The 19,954-nt window shown below is 36.7% G+C and overlaps 1 protein-coding gene across 2 annotated transcripts; it reads right to left on the bottom strand.

Moving 5' to 3' along the window:
• Window positions 1-5,630: 5,630 nt before the first annotated feature.
• Window positions 5,631-19,365, bottom strand: LOC140152423 (alpha-ketoglutarate-dependent dioxygenase alkB homolog 6-like). Of its 2 annotated transcripts, XM_072174729.1 has the most exons (7): window positions 19,204-19,361; window positions 16,539-16,607; window positions 12,848-12,908; window positions 12,157-12,203; window positions 9,284-9,388; window positions 8,045-8,167; window positions 5,631-6,539 (listed from the first exon to the last, which is right to left on the bottom strand). In XM_072174729.1, exons 1-7 carry the CDS (start codon window positions 19,249-19,251, stop codon window positions 6,255-6,257), a joined length of 738 nt encoding a protein of 245 aa, XP_072030830.1. In that variant the 5' UTR covers window positions 19,252-19,361; the 3' UTR covers window positions 5,631-6,254. The 2 variants fall into 2 exon arrangements, with proteins under 2 accessions (XP_072030830.1, XP_072030831.1); XM_072174730.1 differs by lacking the exon at window positions 8,045-8,167 and having other exon boundaries at window positions 19,204-19,365.
• Between the last annotated feature and the right edge of the window lie 589 nt (window positions 19,366-19,954).

The following is a 19,954-nucleotide window of genomic DNA, read 5'->3' as shown; positions in this document are numbered from 1 at the left end:
AAACATGCCTTGGCCTTGAAAGTAGAGTCCAGTGGGTAGACTACACCAGTTATCAGAGAACTTGAGCATTTTTGTGCCACTAGCGTGTGTTCTGGAAAACGTCAATGTCAGTTATGATTGGCTGCTTCATATGTCATGAAACATTGGCACTTTGTTCACTTCACTAACCAGTGGCATAGCATTACATGACCTGGCATGACCCTATCCTATTCTTTATATGTTTATATGTGATAACCAGGTGTGTGTGTCAGCAAGTGCCAAAGTTTACTGACAGTGCAAGTTACAAATGGAGTGGGGCAGGGCTAGGTAAAGTCTTATTCAGATTCCCTTTTACAAATTAAGCGTACTGCTAGCCGTCCAGCGCGTATTATTTGCACAAGGTTCAATGCGCACGCTTGACGTCGCACGCGTATACGCGATGGTTAGCTGTCAAATGAAATCTGAATAAGACTTTACATGTTTTTTTGTAGCATATTTGGGTCAACCTGAAGCAAGTTTTGGATTGTTAAGCATTCAAGGCACAAGATAATGTTAGTTGGGGTCAGATCAGGGCATGTTCGGTCGTCATTCTTAGTTTTCAGTTGGCATTGAAAGCATATGGAACAGATCAAGATAAAGTTAGAAAAAGACCGGATCGGCCGGTCCGGTGTGCGGAAAAAAAATGGCCCGAATCAGGCGGAATTATTCCAAATTGTTCGGGTCGGGTCCGATCGGTATTATTGCCAGGATTGGGGTGGACAATATCTTGCCCCGCAGGTCACTTGTCCGTACATTGAAGATAGGTACCCACACATGACTCTACTTCAAATTAACTTCATGAAATAAGTTCATCATGACTGTAGCATTAAATTAACCAAATAAACTGCTCAAATAAAGAAAGTCCGCAGTCATGTAACCCGTCCTACACCAAAACCTGGTCTTTTTTATGGCAATATGGTGATACGATGTCGTGTGCAGAATCTTGTTAGCTCAATTTGATACCAAATTTGCTACCAAACACTCAAAAGTGACAAAGATTGATACAGTTTATGGCATTTAGTGCATTTTCAAAAGTTGCAAATCAAAAGCGAAGCATGCGGTCGAAATTGCTTAAGCGTGACAATATGGTCAAGCTTGCTTGCCCACGATGGGCCCCTGTCGACTATCCCAAGTGCGCGCTTTATTCAATTGTCAATTTAAAACGCATGGATTGCTACAGTGGTTTCCTGATGAATACTAGGGTATGATGCGATCGATATGACCTAGCGGTTGTTTCGGGCTATGTAAATGGTTGCGCTCTACCATTCACCTCTACAGGTCCGCGTGGTCTGTTTTTAATTTGCAACTTTTGAAAATGCACCAAATTTAATATACTGTCAATCTCTGTGAATTTAGAGTTTTTGGTAGCAAATTTGGTATCAAATTGCAGCTAACATGATTCTGCACACGACCTTTTCAATCAAATTGTCATAACAAGATCAGCTTTTGGTGTAGGACGGGTTACATGACTGCGGACTTTCTTTATTTGAGGTGTTTAGTTCTTCAAGATACGTCAAATTTAAACACATTTTCAAGAGCTAGTAGGTCTGTAACAATGACATCTTAAAGTGATCCACTTTAAGTTGCTGCTAGCTAGCTAATCGTAGTCAGTCAAAGCCCTCTGGAGGTGAGGCTGCAGTGTTAGCCAGCAGTGCATCCTGGAAGAAACAAGCTGACCTACTAGCTCTTGAAAGAGTAAAAGGGTTTCAATTGCACTTGGCATTAAGACTATTTGATTAATCAAATTGATCTGCTTAAAAGGTTTGCATGATCCACTTGGCACACACTCATTTTTTGATATTTTAATTTTTTACAGGGGAAATCCAAATATTCTTATACATTTTGTACACTGTAGATTTTTGGACCACCCTGCAGATGGTTATTTTCCATATTACTGAGACATGAATTTGCATCATGTTAAATTATGCTCCTTTGGGGATGAATCATTTTTAATGCTGAAGTTGCATGAGATTTTCAAAGTAATTTGCAAAGTTTTGTCTGTTAAGATTGAATATTGCTCCCACTATGTATCTGTACAGATAAATCATCTTAATTTTCAATAAAATATTTAAACTGCTATTTTTTATCTTAAACTATCCTGATTTTATTTAGAATTGCTGATTTTATTGTTTCTGTAATTCTGTACTATTTGCATAATATTAATTATTAATATATACTTGAAGGATATGAGACATGTAATTGTCAGTAAGTAACATGAAAACCTGCAATGTTCCCTTGTATAATCAAGCTGTGTTAAGCATTACTATACTGAGCAACTGACAGTTTGGTGTTTTTACTGCCTATAAAGTATAAATCAATCCATCAACAAATTTTATATTGCGAAACATGAATGTTATTTCTTTGTAATTATGGGGTCATGTCTCACATCTTCTTTTGTTGTGAAATCGTGCACTACTTATTGTAGGAATCAAACTTCACAACACTGTGGCTTGTAAAAATAATTTTAATTATTGAGGTCACCGTAATAAAGTACCTCCTTTGTACATCAGAAAACCAACCGCTCTATGATAAATAAAAATATGTATATGTATATACAATGTTTACTGTTATAGTATTTAGAACCAAGGGGGTGGTAGTTCTTTGCAGAATTTGGTATTGTTTTGTTTTTCCACCGACATTGGTCAAAAATATTTCTTAGGTGTAATTAAAAGATTTATAATTATGTAAGGTATTGAAAGAAACTCACAGACGGGAAATACTGTGTGCCAAAATTGTTCTATTGAAATTTGGGTTGAGGAGTGGAATTACTAAATGGGGATACAAAAAGTGTGATCCCTGCTTATGTTTTTCTCTTATATTTTTTTAAAATTGTGCAAAAGGGTGTGATAATGAATTGGGTGATAACCAACTTATAAACCCAGTCTGTAGTGAAAAAGTACACGATTAGTTTGGAACAAACTTGCTTTAATTTTAGCAGTCCGTTTAGATACCATATTCGTTTCAGTAACCGCTATGTCCCATAAGCACCCACCCACCAACATTTCAACTTGTTAACCTTTAGCATACCTCATAGCCCACACAATGTAAGTTTGCCAAAAATAGTGGGCTAAGTAAGTCATAATGTTAATGTCGACATTTCAAGATGCATTATATTTCTGCTTCTAATCCATTTTCATGTCCAAATACCCCTAAAATATCTGTAGCGATATTCAAGTTCCAAAATTGTCAGTGATATTAATCACAAAATAAAAAAAGAAATAATGTTAACAGTCAGGTGGCAATGGACATCAGGTTTTTGTACATTTGGAGGCATGTAAAAATAAGCCCCCACCTGGGCGCTTATTGGAATGAGTACGGTATATAAAGTATGCTAAGAAAAGTGGGCTTTCAAAGTACTTCTATAAGTAAACCATTTGAACAGTTCTATTTATAGATGCAAAAAGGTAACCAATTTGTGTTCAGAATTAGAACATAAAACACATTACTTTTGTCATGCATGTGTTGTTTATGGATATAAGTGGCATTTATGATACTACAGTTGATACACCGGAGGAAATACCCAGGAAATAACATGTAAGTTGGGGTTGGCCAAGCCAAAGCATGGTTAGTCTTAATTGGTAGTCTAAAAGTTTATTGTTGCTTAATATTGATCTTGTTAAAAAGAATCAATATTAGGCAATGAAAAAACAACACTGTTCTGCTGACTTTTCAGGATTTTATATTTCTTTTACAGCTGCATGCAAGTAAAAAACACTATTTTTGCCAAAGTGGATTGATTATGACGGATATATATTGGGGTAAAATGTCTACATATTTGCCAAAGAATGTCAGATTTTATCACACTTTTCACACTTGTCAAGCTTTTGGCGATTATTTAGGGTCGATACCCTCTTACAGATACAAATATCTCAACCAACCTTTCCTATTTGGAAAGCCTGACTACTATTCAAGACTTTCCTGCATGTATAACATGTGTATTTATATGCCTGGATTTCCAATACAAAAACAGTGACTCAACATGAGCCTTGACATGATCAGTTTTAGTTGTAAAATTGATCAATATTAATTGGAATTGCATTGTGAAATGCTGGAAGTAAAAACAAAACTATTTTTGTTGTTGCTTCTGTAAGATACAAGATATTTGATTCCATGTGTGGGGTGCTATTAGACACTTAAGCCATGACATTGCTGATGTTGGTTATTGCCTAGTCCTATCGTTACACCCTTTTTACAATTTGTGCATATTATTATATCAAATATTATGGAGTTATCAGTGATAGCTTCCTCACAATCAATGTGTGTAGTTGTTTTTTCTTTTTTTGTTTAATTCTGAAGATTGTGAAATTAGAAATAAAGCCTAATATGGCTAACCAGATTTGTGTCACTCTTGTTTTTAATGTCTGTTAACTGTAGAATAGTTTCAGGCAGGCATGGGCTACCTACATGAGCAGCCTGTGAGACCATAAAGAAATATTTTAATATTTTCTTCAGCCTATATGTCAGTTTTTGAACAATAATACCCTCAGTTTTTAGCCTATTATTAAGTGGCCAGACTGCATGGCCATCAATGTGAATACCCATATAATCTTTTGAAATTGGTTTTGTAACTTTCTTTTTCAATTATTAGGCCCTTGAAACTTGATTTCCTGTTTCCTGTCACTTTTTCAGCTCATAATGAGGCAAATTTTTCATTATTCATTATTTTGGCAGTTCACATTTCTGCAAACATTAACCCTTCTCGCCATCCATGATCCATATGTACATAAACACAAACACAAACAAGATACTTGAATGGGGGGATCACTGAAGACTGAATTGTTTACTCTCTGCTTCCTTGTTGATTTTGCGGCCCGTTGTCACTTTGAAGAACACTAAAATATTGTAAAGTACAATTTTACCAAATGAATTTAAAAAAAATCTTGGTTCACAAATGGGGTGAAATTTCATAATGTGTGCGGGTGACAGGAAACAGGAAATCAAGTTTCTTATGTGTACTGGTTTTCATGCAGTGTACAAAATAAATGTAGGTGAAAGACGCAACACTTGCACAGATATAACAAATGCTACTTTGGTCGGGTTTCAGATATTTGTGTTACATAATAAATTCGTTCCTAGCCATTCAACTATGAATTCAGAGATTGCAATTGGCTGTTTAGACTTTATACAAGTCCTCAGGCATAACAAGATAGAAACATAAGGCCAAAAAAAAAAAAGTGTTGCCCAAAACTGGGAAAAATGGGAAGGTCGATCGTTTAAAAATAAATTAATCCCCACAGATGTGACTGTACACGACGAATGAGCTATAAATTCCTCCCCCGGTCAATTTTGTTTTATTTCGTGTTTAGAAAATATATATCATAAGCTTTAAAATGGTATATCATTTGACCCCAAATGATATTCAGAAGCGGGGTTATGGTTTGTTGAACTTTGCTCCTTCAACAAAATTTATTTCGTTTCTACATGCGTCTCTTTTTCCACATTGCTGGTAATAAATATCAAACAGTCATAATTGGCGGTCATTTTAAATCATCCCCAAGTTAACAAGGTTCAAGAATGTCCTCATTGTTAATTGTTGGTTATATATACAATGCTTTGTAACCCACCACTTGAACAGGATTTAGCCAAAGCAAACAGACCAGAGCTAATAAGAATTTTATAGACATCTAAGGTAGAAGTTTATTATCCTCTTCAACATGTTCAACATAGGATTATTGATTGGTTTAAAAGGTGTTTGACTATCAAAATGAGATAGATGTCGCGCCAACTCGAGGTACCGATGAATACGACCGGCTCATTCGTGCTGTACGGTCACAAATATTAAATAATGCTTCTTCCATTTGTCAATTTTGACTACTGGATACTTGTTAGATAATCACATTTTTCACCATGATGTGGCAGTGACATCAGTGCACATTTCATTAGGCGCAACTTCAAGTAGCTAGCGGACACCCGGGTGCACATCAATATTACACAGCCCGTGACCTCAGAGTGAGATGCAAACATTGACTGAAAGCACTGTCATATGCACAGGCTCATTTAAAGATGCAGCATAGATGATATACATGTATGTGAACAAGAAACGATTGTCTTGACAAATTGATACTGAATGCATTAAACAGAATCATTACAGCTACCACCTTAGATCTCGGTAAGCAGAGAAATGGGCTATTCAGTTGAAATCCATACCTGAATGGGTGACTCGATTTGAAATCTACACCCCTTGTGTGGGAGATTTAGGTCATATTTATTTCAACTGAAATACCCCAATCCTCTCACTACCTCTTGCCTAATTTAAGCTGTATTTTCAATGTCTTTGGCACATATCTGATTGTCAAAGAGATCCTACAAGTTCTTTCAAGTTTGTCTCCGTCCTGGTAGCTTATCACAGGGAGATTTGCCACTTGGTCCGATACGGTATCTTCTTTTCTTTCAGTAATTCCATGAAGATATGAGGTGTACATAGAATCCTTGAGAATGAGAAGGCTGTTGGGCTCCAGTAGAAGTGAGAACTTGATGTCACCATCACCTGGCATTTGTGTTGTTGAAGTAGTATGATTCGACTAAAACAAAGAAAATTCAAGATATTTTTGTAACTTTCAGAGAATTGTAATTAATAATAATAAAAAATACAATGAAAAAACTTGTATCAAAAACAATGCTTATGGCACAGTAGCACAATGCAAGTAATAAAGAACCAAATAACTTAAGGGATCTGGAATGAGCGTTTCGACAGTATTTTTTGTGGGACATGAGAGCACATTAGACATATCGAATTGCATTCTGAATACGAAGAATGTCTTTCTGATATCAAATAATTTTCATTTTTTGCAATTCACGATATAATACACATTTTATGACAAATTATTAAAGTTTGATATTTTTCACATTTTTGATATATAGCAGTCCTCGGAGTAAATTTTATAAATCTAATGATATATTTTTTAAGTGTACAGTATGTAGCTGGGAGGAAAAGCCGACGATCAATTGAAAATTTTAACCTTTCATATTGAAGATATGGATTTTTTTCCCAAAAAGACCTATTTTTTTTTTGGTGTTTTGGGAAAAATATCCATATTTTCAATACGAAAGGTCAAAATTTTCAATTGATCATCGGCTTTTCATCCCACCTACATACACTTTAAGTATAAATCATCAGATTTATAAAGTTTACTTCAGTACTATTAAATATCAAAATATCAATTTTAATGATTTGCCATAAAATGTATTACATTGCTAATTTCAAAAAATCAACATATTTGATATCAGAAGGACACCCCTTAAAGAAATGATGAATTTGTCAAAAAAGTCCAATTTAGGGGCTGTGCAATAATTATGAGCCCTGGGGGAGGGTAAAATGAAAAAACAAATTTGATGAAATCTATACTTGATCTCATAGTCAAATAGATCACAAAATTACCAAACAACTTTGACCAATTCTGAAAAGTGCTTTATTTTGTACCTCTGTGTTCTGTCATCTGTGATCAAATTTTCCATGTTAGTTGCATTCCTTTTTAGAGAGGAGCACTGCATAGCAGTTTTTCTGGTGTTTGGGGGTTTTTTAAGTCTATATTTGGAAGTTTTGTGTACAACTTTTGATACAAATATTACAAGCTCTGGGACCTGGGCTCTGGGAGCATGAGGAACATATACTACCAATTTCTCATTGGCGCTACTCTGGATTACCCTCTAGGCTTCTCCGAAATATGTGTCCCACTCCTAGCGTTTTTTCCATGTTGTACCTCCACAAGAGCTCAACTACAGAGTATCTCTGGGAGGTTTCCGTTAAAACATAGGAGTAGCTTCTTAAAAGTAGCTCAATCAAGGTGTAGAGCTCCAGGGTTACACCAGGTGTAGTAATCTGCCGGGGTGTTACACCGTGAATGAGAAGCTGGTAGGGTAGTGAGGGAGAAGTTACATTATACTCTAACCTCATTGCTAAGAAAATCATTCGAGCAAGTCTAGCATGTGGAACTATTCCTTTGACAAAAATGGATTTCTCATAAAATAATGAATGTTTTTACGACAGGAAATAGGAGCCAAGCAACTTGACTTTGATTGGAATTACCTGTTGCTGCAAGCTAGAAGTTTGGTCTGAATCTCTCCTATGATGATAAAAATCCAGCAATGTATGAGTACCAAGGCTTATGGTTGTCACTACTGGGTAGAACAAGGGACCATCTTCATGAGGCTGAAATAACAACCAATCATAGATTTGATCAATGATGGCCCACAACAATGTCAGAAACATTTAAGCCAATATTTTCAAGGGCCATTTGGACCCCGGGTATCATGGACATTTAGGTCTGCAAATCTACAGGCCCTTGTCAATTTTTACAGAGACAAAAGGCTCTATAATCAAAGACAAAATTAGAAAGATTACTAACATCACCTGTCAATCAAACTCAGAAATGATTTATTTACAAGTTGTGATGATCGAGTTTCTGAACACAGTGGTAAAACAGTGTGCCTTGTGGTTAATTTTGCATCTTCAATCTTCAAACATACAAAATGTCTCAAAATGCCTTGAAAAGTTGCCTTGTTAAAGTACCAAAATTCTCATTATTTTCTGCAATTCATTCTCTCCCATGAAGACACCAGATGAATCCGCCTTCCTTTTATGCACTACTAACCAATCAAGTCATGTACCTCTTTTTGGCTTCTACCTTTAAAAGTATGTAAGCTACATTGATACCGATGCCACCAACAGAACGAGAAGATTTGCCCCTTCATTTTGTATACCACTTTGTCCAATTTTGTTTTCTCATTTCTTCACAAAATGCAAAAAACCGCATAAAAAATACAATGGGTGTAGTACCCCCTTAAACCATTAAAGGTGGGGGCAAAGGGGGGATGTTTTGGCAGGCTGCAGGAGGAGGGGAGCAATTTTTGGCATGCTGAGGGGGAAGGCAACAGCAAATTATGGCACACTGTTTGGAAATTTTACCCCTGGATCATAATTATTTTGCACATTCCCTAATTTGATGTCAAGATATTACAAGACATTTCAGCGTTATGTATATCATTGTAAATCTGAAATTTTGTCACGAAATAATACGGCCTTGATTTTTACAGAGTATATTAGTTCATTAAAGTACAATACAATCATGTAAAAATCAAGAATTTTGTAAATAAATTGAGGGCATCCTCCTCAGCAAAAGTTACAATATTGCTTTAACTCCAACCTCCAGACTTTAAAGAGTAAGTGCTAAACTGTGAATATGGGTCAATGTTGATAAATTTAGTCTAAAAATAACACATCATTTTGAAATTGTGCTTTCCTTTCATCATGTTCATAACAACATACCATTATTCCTTGACCAGCCTGGTATTCATTTACTAACACATGATTTGGCACCTTATCATCAAATACTCCTAACCCAGCAATCTTTCTTGAATACACATCCAGCCACTGTAAAATGCAAAGACAAATAGTGTGAATTATATACAAATGTACCTATCTTAATACTAATTACGGCGTGTCCGTCCGTCTCTCTGTCCGCGCGCTATCGCGTCCGCGCTCTCGCGGTGCACTATCACGTGCTCGCGGTGCGCTATCGCGGAGTATCAACGGGAGTGTCCGCGAGTACAGCATTACAGTACAAAATTACAGCATTACAGTAATTATAGGCCTTATTTTCAACACATATTTCAATACCGAACATGTGCACACACCAAACACCAAACACGTGCGATAGGCCTATTTCAGCAGAACATGACTATTTCCGGAATCCTCCAGAATGGTTAACATAAAAATTATCTGTAAGGCCTATTATAGGCCTAACCGTTTTTGCGTTCACATTTCTCGCGATTGATTTCATTACTTTAGTAACGGCCTATATCCACGTCCAGATACTAATTTCGGTTTCTCTAAATGTGGTAACAGGTCAGGGCTTGGAAGAGGCGAATGATGGGTTTCCAGATTATGGGTAGGGTAGGCCTACCGAACTAATCATCACACCTTTAAAACAAACAGAGTTGATTAAGTTGTGTCAAGTTGGGTCTTGATCATTGAGAGACGCATTTCATAGTAGTTTAAAAAGTCAGGGTAGGTATATGGGTAACGGGTTTGGGTAATTAGAAATAGGCCTATCACGAGAAGCGCCCAACCCGAGAACTGCGAAATCTAGTTTTATATAGATTTATGTAATCTGATTGATTCAAGTAATGTGATGGGCATGGTTGATCTGCATGTACATCACCAAATTCTATGTGTACATGCCAGTGGCGTAACTAGGGTTGGTAGTGCCAGAGGCAAGAAACAAAATTGGCGCCACTACCCCCCACAGGAGAATATCTTAGACGCGGGCAGTGGCGCAGCTAGGGGTTGTGGTGTCCAGGACTAAGGATACATAATGGCGCCACACCCCCCAATTCTTGAAACAATTGCACGCCTACCACTAATTAATTTTGGTTTGAATATCAGTCTTAAAATTTACTTTCAATTGATATTGTGCTGAAATGCACGCGAAGCGCGCAAAAATTTTGACTTTCATCGCTTGGAGGGGCGCAGAATCGATGCTGAATTGTTCAATTTGGCACCCGGGGCACGTCGCTGCCCCCTAGTTACGTCACTGGTGTATGCCCATGTGCTGTCAGATGACAAGAATCTTTGCCATGGGTATCTTTGAATATAAAACAAATAGTGACTGCTTTATATTTGGGCAATTTAAAATTATAGTCCAATAAGGCCATGATGCTATAACATGGTTTTGAGATCATTGGGGGCTATATAAATTTTAACCACACCCCAAATAACAGTCAATATTTGTTTAATATTCAGTCACGGTGGTATTAACAGCATTTCATAAATTGCCATGATTCCATCAATGAATTTTTTATGAACAATAATTTATCCTTTATATTATAATATAATTATTTTGTCACAATTCTGATGAAATTTCTTAGTTTTCATCAGAGATGTAAGATTTCAGAGGTATCTCCACAGTGAAATCAATATCCAAGGAGTTATGATTTAATCATAAATGATTAATTAAATCATGTCAACCAGAAAAACTCACTTTTTGATCAGATGGAATCACAGATGTATACATTAAAATATCCAAAATGTTGAAAAAAAAGGCAAATTTTGATCCTTATTTTTAAAATGAAGAAAATTTTTTTGAAAAATCCCTTCCTAGTTTTGTGTCTTTAGAACACAAATAAGCAACTTTCTTCAATTTTGATTTTTAGGGTAAGCTGTTATGGTGGATCAAAAAAAAATTGGCATGAACAATCAAATTTGGTGCTTTTCTCAAAACCTGCTCATTTTTGCATATATCTGCTGTGCTAGTTGGATTCCTTGCATCATTTCCTTTCTGAAAATGTGTTTCTATCATCATTACTTTTAATACTTTTAAAGATACAATACAAAGACATGTCTAAAATTTTCCACTTGGAGTGATCCAGGGAGAGTCAATAAACACACATAGAAAACAATAACAGCAAAATCAAAGCAAGAGGTGCAAATGTTAGCACAAGAAACTTGTTTACAAGAATCATGACTTGATATTGGTAAGGGAGCATCACCAGTGAACATGGACTTTCAAAGAGTATGTATAGAGCATTGATCTGAAAATGCACTACTAAACAAGTATGCAAATATCATATCTATACCCTAAATAGTAAGTATTGGCATTAATATCTTACTCTTTAAGCAAGTAAATTAATATTAATGGTTTGTTGACAATGAAGCTAGGTACAGGAACATATTTAGTGCACCAATCTAAAAACATTTCTTTAATGACCCTTTCAGAATTTAAGTATACTTTAGAATGCCCAGATTGATAGAAAGAAGTGCAGGTGACAGACACTAAATGAAACATGACCCATGCACAACAAATTGATGTGTGACTCTTTCCCCTATATCTAACCATATAGATGATAAACAAGCTGTCCACCTGATCATGATGTAATTCACCATGACACAACAGTAAACCCTTTGTTAAAGTAAATTGCTGTGAACCTTTGTTGAGAGCATATTATACTATTTATGTCACATATTCACTGTGTTAAATGCATATATCTCTGGTTGGCTGCAGATGCGATCTGCTGTTGTCAAGTAACACAACTGTGCGTCATACACATTGTTTGTTCTGCTGTGTCAACATCACAGAATTCCGGAAGTACACTCTCGTCAAAAGTTAACAGCAATTTACTATAGTAACATGTAGGCCCTACCTTTGGTAGGTTTTCGGCAACCATGCCCTTAGGATGTGGTAGGCCACCTTAAAAACAAAACAAAAAGCACAAGATATCATACTGAATAATATGTCAAATGTTGAGCTATTGCATAATATTGGTAATGATTGCTAAGGCAATCCACTCTCATTGAATAGTGGGGAAGGGATTTATCCTTCATCTCCCAGGATATATCTATGCCTATGGTTACAGGTGCCCATTATCATAGCATCCTGTTTTCTGTGCAGTTTATTAGACATGTCTATTAAATAAAGGTTATGGATTACAATTACTCGGTGTACATTTCAGTAGTTGTCAGACACAGGTATCTCAATAGTTTAAAAAACCCTTTTCCGATTTGATAAGCTTGCTTTTTAATAAACCTGTTTTTTCAACCGAGATATAAGGTTTTTCAAAACCTTAGCTTTTCAAATTCAATAAATCTAGTTTCTCGATGTAATAAAACTGGTTTCTTGATTTGAGAGTCCAATTTTTGATAAACCTAGTTTTTTGACCATGAAACTGGTGAAAATTCTCTTTTTTTTATTAAGAAACCATGTTTTTTTGGATCAAGAAACCAGGGTTCTCTTTTTATTGCACTAAGTACTTGCCATTGACAGCTGCAAGTCACTAGTGTTGCAGATTTGCGCATTAATGGCTATATTATTGTCTAGCTACAGGAGCAACTTACCCCAGTTTTGTAATCGCCTATTTGACAGCTGTGTCCATTTTGGTTTGGGAGCCCCATACACCTGAAATATTAAATCATGTATGCAATAATATCACAGGAAATATTTTATCATAAATTTGTTGACTAAGGCGTCCAAAACATGATCGCTTGGATTGGAAGCAGGTCAAAATTACAAAGATATATGTGGTGTGATCAAGCAAAATCAGTCTGAACTTAAAGTCAGGTATATTCAATTTTCAGTTTTTGACATGATTGTATAAAGCGTTTGCAAACATACATTTTGCAGAAAAACCCATTAAATTTGAACATTTAGTTCCAAAGATATGAACAATTGAAGGGATTCCAAAAAAGTAGACAACAAATATTTTCCTATGATTGTCTATATCTGGAAATCAATATTTCCGACTTCCGACTGATTTTGCTTGATCACATCACATATGTACATGACCTCACATTATGTACCATTATGTGGATGCACATTTCTACCCATACGTGTACAGCCCACATGATACATGTATATGCACAAGATGGGGAAGGGGGGACTAAGAAGTGATCTACATCATGGAGATAAGTTGTGAATGAGTTGAGAAAATATTGCCTCTTAATTGTTCCACATGATTCCCTACCTTGAAGGCTGCTGCCCAAACTAGTTAGGATTAACTGGAGCTGTCCCACACCGACATCGCCTGGCTAATAATTACTTGGTACAGCAGAGATACTAAAATCAATACCCGGGATCCGTACACGTGAATGTGCTATGCACGATTTGATATTCAGATGATAAATCTTTGGATACTGGGGTAGAAAATGATGAATATCTCCGTAATTTTTTGTTCTAAAGAAGCCATATTTATTTCCTTGCACTTGAATATATGTGTTGAGCGGATATGATAGTCGTTAGCTTGCGTCTTGAGAAACAACCGTGCGTCTTGAACTCAAAAACTGACAAAATTCTGATTTTATATGTGCCGTACTGTAGGACACTCGTGGAGGCAGTTTAAAAGCGGATGACCTAATGGCGCATATCATGCTCACTCACACACAGAGAGTCAGTCACCGGGCTATTGTCAATAGCCTTAAGGTCCGTTCATACTACCACCGCATTTGCGATGCGTTGAATTGCGATGCGGTGCGCTAAGGTTCATTCATACTACCACCGCATTTGCGATGCATTGCTTTGCGATGCGTTGTCGCACTGCATCATACTGCAAAATACTGCATTGCGATATCGCAATGAAGTTAAATACATTTTAACTTGGAAATGCGACGAGTTGCGTTGAGTTGTGGGAAAAGTAATCGATATATTGGCATCGCAAAGCAACGCATCGCAAATGCGGTGGTACTATGAACGAGTCGGATGTCCCTCAGCCCATTATGCATCTCAAAACTATTAAACAGGTCGGAACAAAATGGCCATGCATGGCTGTGGATTCAACCTACCATGGTGATTTCTGCCATGAAGATATCGGGGCGATGACACTGTGTGTCCCTCTATGTTTGTCTGCTTTGAATTCCTTTACCCCTTTTAGTTTATTTTTTGTTTGCTTTATATTTAGGGCTCTTCCAGTACCATTGGGTTCTGCCTGCCAAATGTAGTAAATAATCAGAATTATATATATTCCTTCAATTTTCAAACTCAATTTGGAGAATTATCTTTTGATTTTTATGTTGAAGGTGTCCACCTGACAGCCTTAAGGAAATCACAAGATCATTTTAGAAATTTGCCAGAAATTTAAATGTTCGGTATATTTTATGCACAAATGCATTTGTAATATATACTGTATTCGTTCCAAAAAGCGACCATGCCCCAATAAGCGCCCACCCATGGTATTTTCAATTTGCTAAAGGGTACCACTTGCGTTGAATTAATGGATAGACATCGATACAGTGAAATAGCTGGGGATTAGAAGTCCCGTGTAAACTTGCAATACATTTTATGCATCAGAAAAGCTACTAGAACGTCTCAGGACCCTTTTATAACGTACATAAATTTATCTCTAATAATAGGCATGTCCACTAAAATTTGAAGTACTTTTAAATTGATTCAGACCTAACTTATTGGCTGGGAATTGATGAAAGAAACATTTTGGCGTTTAAATAATCTTAATCGGACGTTTCATTCCAGAGATATGGCCTTTCGAGTGTCACGGTTTTATATAGGGCTGCTAGAACATGTTAAAAAGTTAAAGTCCAAAAGGAATACTAACAGAAAGTGCAACTTTAAGGTACTTTTTCTTAATGTATTTATTAACTAGCGTTATCTGGAACATTATATTTGCTTATAACAACATGAAAATAAGATCATCCTGAAAATTTAATCGATTTTGTTGACATACAACAAAAAATATAAGACCTCAAAACCCATGGTTTGTTTGGTGAAACCTCAAGCATGATCATAAATGGCCGCCATGGAAAATATCTCCAGAGAGGAGATGAACAAAAAGTGCATTATTTCAAATGAATAGCGGTAGTCTTAAACATTGTTCAATCTTTTAAGGTCAGTACATTTTATCTTCAAAAATTATTATATTTCATCATGGCATAAGTTTGGTAACATTAATCACTACCAATTTTGAGAAATTTGCTCCAAGTCAAAGGTTATCTTTACTACATTGAGCAATACACTGTGTGTACATGGAAGCCATGATAAATAGCATATGAAATGGACATGGTGGTGAGAAGTGCACGGGAAGTGCATGATTTGAGATGGGCATGTAGGCTTAAACATTCTTAAATTTCTTAACATCCTGCACATTTTGTCTTCAAAAATAGTTAAATTTTATGAGTATGTAAGTTTGCTTGTCTGATTCACTCCAAATTCGGAGATAATTGCGTTTGAACACCTGATGCACGGAATGGTGTCACTTCAACCTGTTGTAGTTCTCATCTCATTAAATTTTTCATTAAAAAAGTTGATCTCTTCATGAAGGAAGGTCCTCTCTATTTACTGACCAAACAGGAAAAAGTTTGGTTAATGTTTTCTGGTGGAATCAGGAATTTCTTGAAACACCCTGATATAGGCCTACATTTGGATCAAAACAAGTATGTACGCCATTTAACAGGCCTGGGATTTCTTGTATCGATCAGTTTCTCCATAGACAATACGTGTGTGAGTGCACGCACACAGTAAATGAAAAATCGTTCTAGTGGAAACTGTATTGAGAGTGGGCATCCCTACTAATAAGTGCCTGTTAGGAAAAAATTAGGTAAACCATATAAAAAATAAGTGCCCATCCAAAATGACTTTGTTAAGCGCCCTGGGCGCTTATTGGAATGAACACAGTACACGGGGTTTTCATGATACAAAGGATGAACAATTAGAGGAAAAAATGTTTATATACCTATTATAGTGATTTCTGTCATCTGATTGGCAAAAAGTGTGGGCAGTTTTCACCTGGGCGAGGGGCATCGGGAAGGGCATAATTGCTACGCGATGGGCATGGTCGATCTGCGTGTACATCTTCAATAAAAGCATAGCACTACTCAGTGCTGTCAGCTGGGTGACAAGAATCTTTGGCAGGAATCTGTATACAGCCATGACAACTGGGTATAAAACAAATTTGATTGCTTTATAATTGGGACGTGGTTAACATTATATACTTCTGATGATCTCAAAACCATAACATGTTTTTCAGATCATCGCAGGTGTATTATTTTAACCATGCCCCTCATAGTTAATGTTTAACAGTACCTGATCCCACAGATATTTTCCTTCTTCATTTGTTACGAAATAAGGAATGTAGTATGCAGTGTCTGGTGCCTATATGAAAGAACAAAACAGGTAAACCTGGATGAGTGTGGTAAATAGAATATCATGTACTCTAGCCATTTGAGAAATTGGTTACAGCATTACAGTGTTAACACAGAAGTGGGATTTTGATTGGCTAATTGAATCACATCATCATCAATTCATTGGCACCTCATTCACCGAACAAGCACTAATCAGGAAGACCAGTATGGCAGTGTGAAAAGGACCTTGTTGAATAGTACAGCTATGGTTTTGTCTTTTATGTGACAGTGTTTCAAACATGTTTATGATGTATGTTTCAGCATAGGAAAATTAAAGCCCTTTGCTTCTGGTGGGTGCACTCAACATATATGGATATATGACCATATGCATAAGCTCTCCCCGGAAAGACCCATTTTGGACTAATTTTGACCAAAACAGAGCAGTAAACAGATCCTTGATTTTGATAATTTCAGCTCTAAAGACCCCTTAATTTCTCTTTTCTCTAAAAGACTCCCCTTTACCGGTACGCTGTCAGCTCCCAAATACTAACCACCTCAAAATTCCGGAAGAGCATACCCACCAAAAATTTATGATGTGCCGCCCCTGGGTTCGCTACAAGTATGAAATATTTTTTTAACTTGTTAAAATAATCTTTTTTACCATCATGATTTAAAAAGTGATATTACACCATAGGGGTAAAAATGTAGTAGTTTATGTCATTTGCCGAATATTAAACTATCAACTTTTTTCATTTAGGGTATCCGGTATTATATTTCAATTTGCTACCATAAGGGCCTGATTCGAATGCAGTGGTCTCAAGCCTCAAATGTGAAGCTATCGTTGAACAAAGTTGTGGCTCGAGCAAACACTGACATGACCGATATGACCGTTTCAAGTTTTAAGCTTCACCACACGATATGGTATGGAAATATTTGTATTTTCTACTTCTTCTAGGTTACTGTTTAACATTCCAGGTGGAAGCTAAACAAGCAGCAATTTGCTTTGCTTTGAAATATTTATGAAGTGCCTCTTTAAACTGATCTGGGTTGCCAATGTCAGTTATAGTATGGGGTAGATCCCAGATCATTCCAGTCTCTTTTACTGTCCATGGGACGTATGAAAATTTGTAGCTATTGGTGTGAGTTTGAAGTTGCGTGAAGGAATTTGTGTTTGAATGCCTGGTACATGTGTGCTGCACCGTTGAGTCGGCAACAAGTATTTGTTGACGAGTACAATTTTGATCATATTTTCATTGAAAAATCGCAGGGGGCATTTGTTTGGGTATGTTTTTTCCAAAAGTTTAAACTGACTTTCAGCACAAAAATTCACTAACCTTGAATTTTCGATGTGTGACACACATCTTCATCAGAAGAAGTCCTAAGATGTTGTGATGATAGAAAGTACCCCCCTTTAGTGAGGGAGGTCCTCCAGATCAAGAAGAAATGGGCAGAACTAAATCGCGATCAAGGACTGGAATTGCCAACCTTATACAACGCCCTCATTCGACCAAAAGTTGCCAATGATCAACAGAAGGGCAAGTCCATCACAACATCTTAGGACTTCTTCTGATGAAGATGTGTGTCACACATCGAAAATTCAATAGTGAATTTTTGTGCTGAAAGTCAGTTTGAACTTTTGGAAATTGTTTATTACCAGCACGTATGAACTTACATTCGAGTTTTGGGTATGTTTATTATGGGCGTTTGTTTGGGTACGTTCATTATACAGACAATGAGGTATGTGTACATGCATGATGCATATCATATAATTAAGTTGGGAGTTAGATTGAAGCTAGTCCAGTAACTGTAACTCGGTATCTTCATTTATCATTAGGACGTTATTTGAGTTCCAAGGAGCTACGTGTAGGCCTATGTGTCGCCGCGATTTATCGTGCATTACCATATATTCACATGTACATAGTCGTGGAGTGGACTTTTCACTGCTCATAAAAATCACTCAAAAATCATTTTTTAAAATATTTCTTTGGACAAAAGCTGATACGTAGAATAAGTTGAGCAATCACAGATGACATACATCAGTGACACAGGTTTCTAAAGTGAGTATTTTACTAAATGCAAACTTGCCAAAATTAAACCCTGGAGGCACTCTACGAGAGCATCTACAACTTGACAACAAGTCCTCATCAAACGTTCGAAATTTGTAGTTACTACAACTAGGACGTTATTGGATGTAGATGTCATTATGTCATTATTTTTATAACAAAGACTGAAGTGAAGTCTTGCTTGCAGGACTAGAGCTCGAGCAGAGGTAAGCTTAGTGCCGTACTATTACGCTGACTTTCGTATTCGGTGAGGAGGACGATTTCGACCTCCTGGTTTGTTTACAAACAGAGAGGTAGACAAAAACCTGTTCCGCTTGTCCAAACTCTCAAGTATCAGAAGGATGGTCCACAATAGCGTGATTCACGTAACCTGAATTAGGGATTAAAAAGCTGTCACGTAGAACCATGTGCTTCATATGGAAACAGTTCAGACCCAGTACACGATCATGTCAGAAATTAATATTTTGTTCTGGGTCTGATTATTCGGACTAAGGTAAGCTTATGATTTATCCACCTCCACGGGCCGGACCGAGTACCGCAAATACCGGTACTCGTTGTACTTACATCTTTCACTTTATATTTACTGAGATCTAAAGCCTGAGTGGTAGCCATTTTTCACATCTGATTGTTAATACGGCAAACTTTGTCTGCTGCTGATTGTTTTCTTCTTTTGCTTGCTGCAGCTACAAGCAGGGTCATCCACTCTGACTATTGCAACCCGGAAGTTATAAATAATAGCGAACGCTTTAAAACTCGTACTGTTGACTACTCCTAACGTGCTGGGCTGCTGGCACGTCCATGTAAAAATATAGTCAATGTTTATCTGATATGCACTACTAACCAATGTAGTGTAAACGAGACTATTTCATTGCGACATTCAGCGGGAATTCCCCATTTGAATTGTTGTTATTGTGAAGTGAATGCCAAATATGTCGTCAATTCTCCAGATTTCTGTAATAGTTGTGTAATTTATTGTAAATGATGCTCAGTAAACGTGGAAATGAGCCGTGAGCGTTAAGTTTGCTGTTTGGCACAACCGCACAAGGTTGGTTTCTCAATAGGCCTACTTGCGCGGGCCTATTTGTGTATTTTAAGATTATGCTTCAACACAACATTTAATGATTTATTCATAATTGTTGATAAACATTGCTTTATCATTTTTGCCGGGTAAGTTGCAGTCTTTATAGCTATTATTTTTGTTTGCTTGTCTGGGTTGTTTGTTTATTTGATATGTTTGTTTGTGTGTCAGTTTGTTTGTATGCAAAGAAAGTTTGCAATACTGAAGTTGGCCATTATAAAGAACCAAGTTTTATCT

This window comes from Amphiura filiformis, chromosome 5 (genome assembly GCF_039555335.1).
Source record: "Amphiura filiformis chromosome 5, Afil_fr2py, whole genome shotgun sequence".
NCBI classification, from domain to species: domain Eukaryota; kingdom Metazoa; phylum Echinodermata; class Ophiuroidea; order Amphilepidida; family Amphiuridae; genus Amphiura; species Amphiura filiformis.
This window is presented reverse-complemented; position numbering and strand designations above follow the sequence as displayed.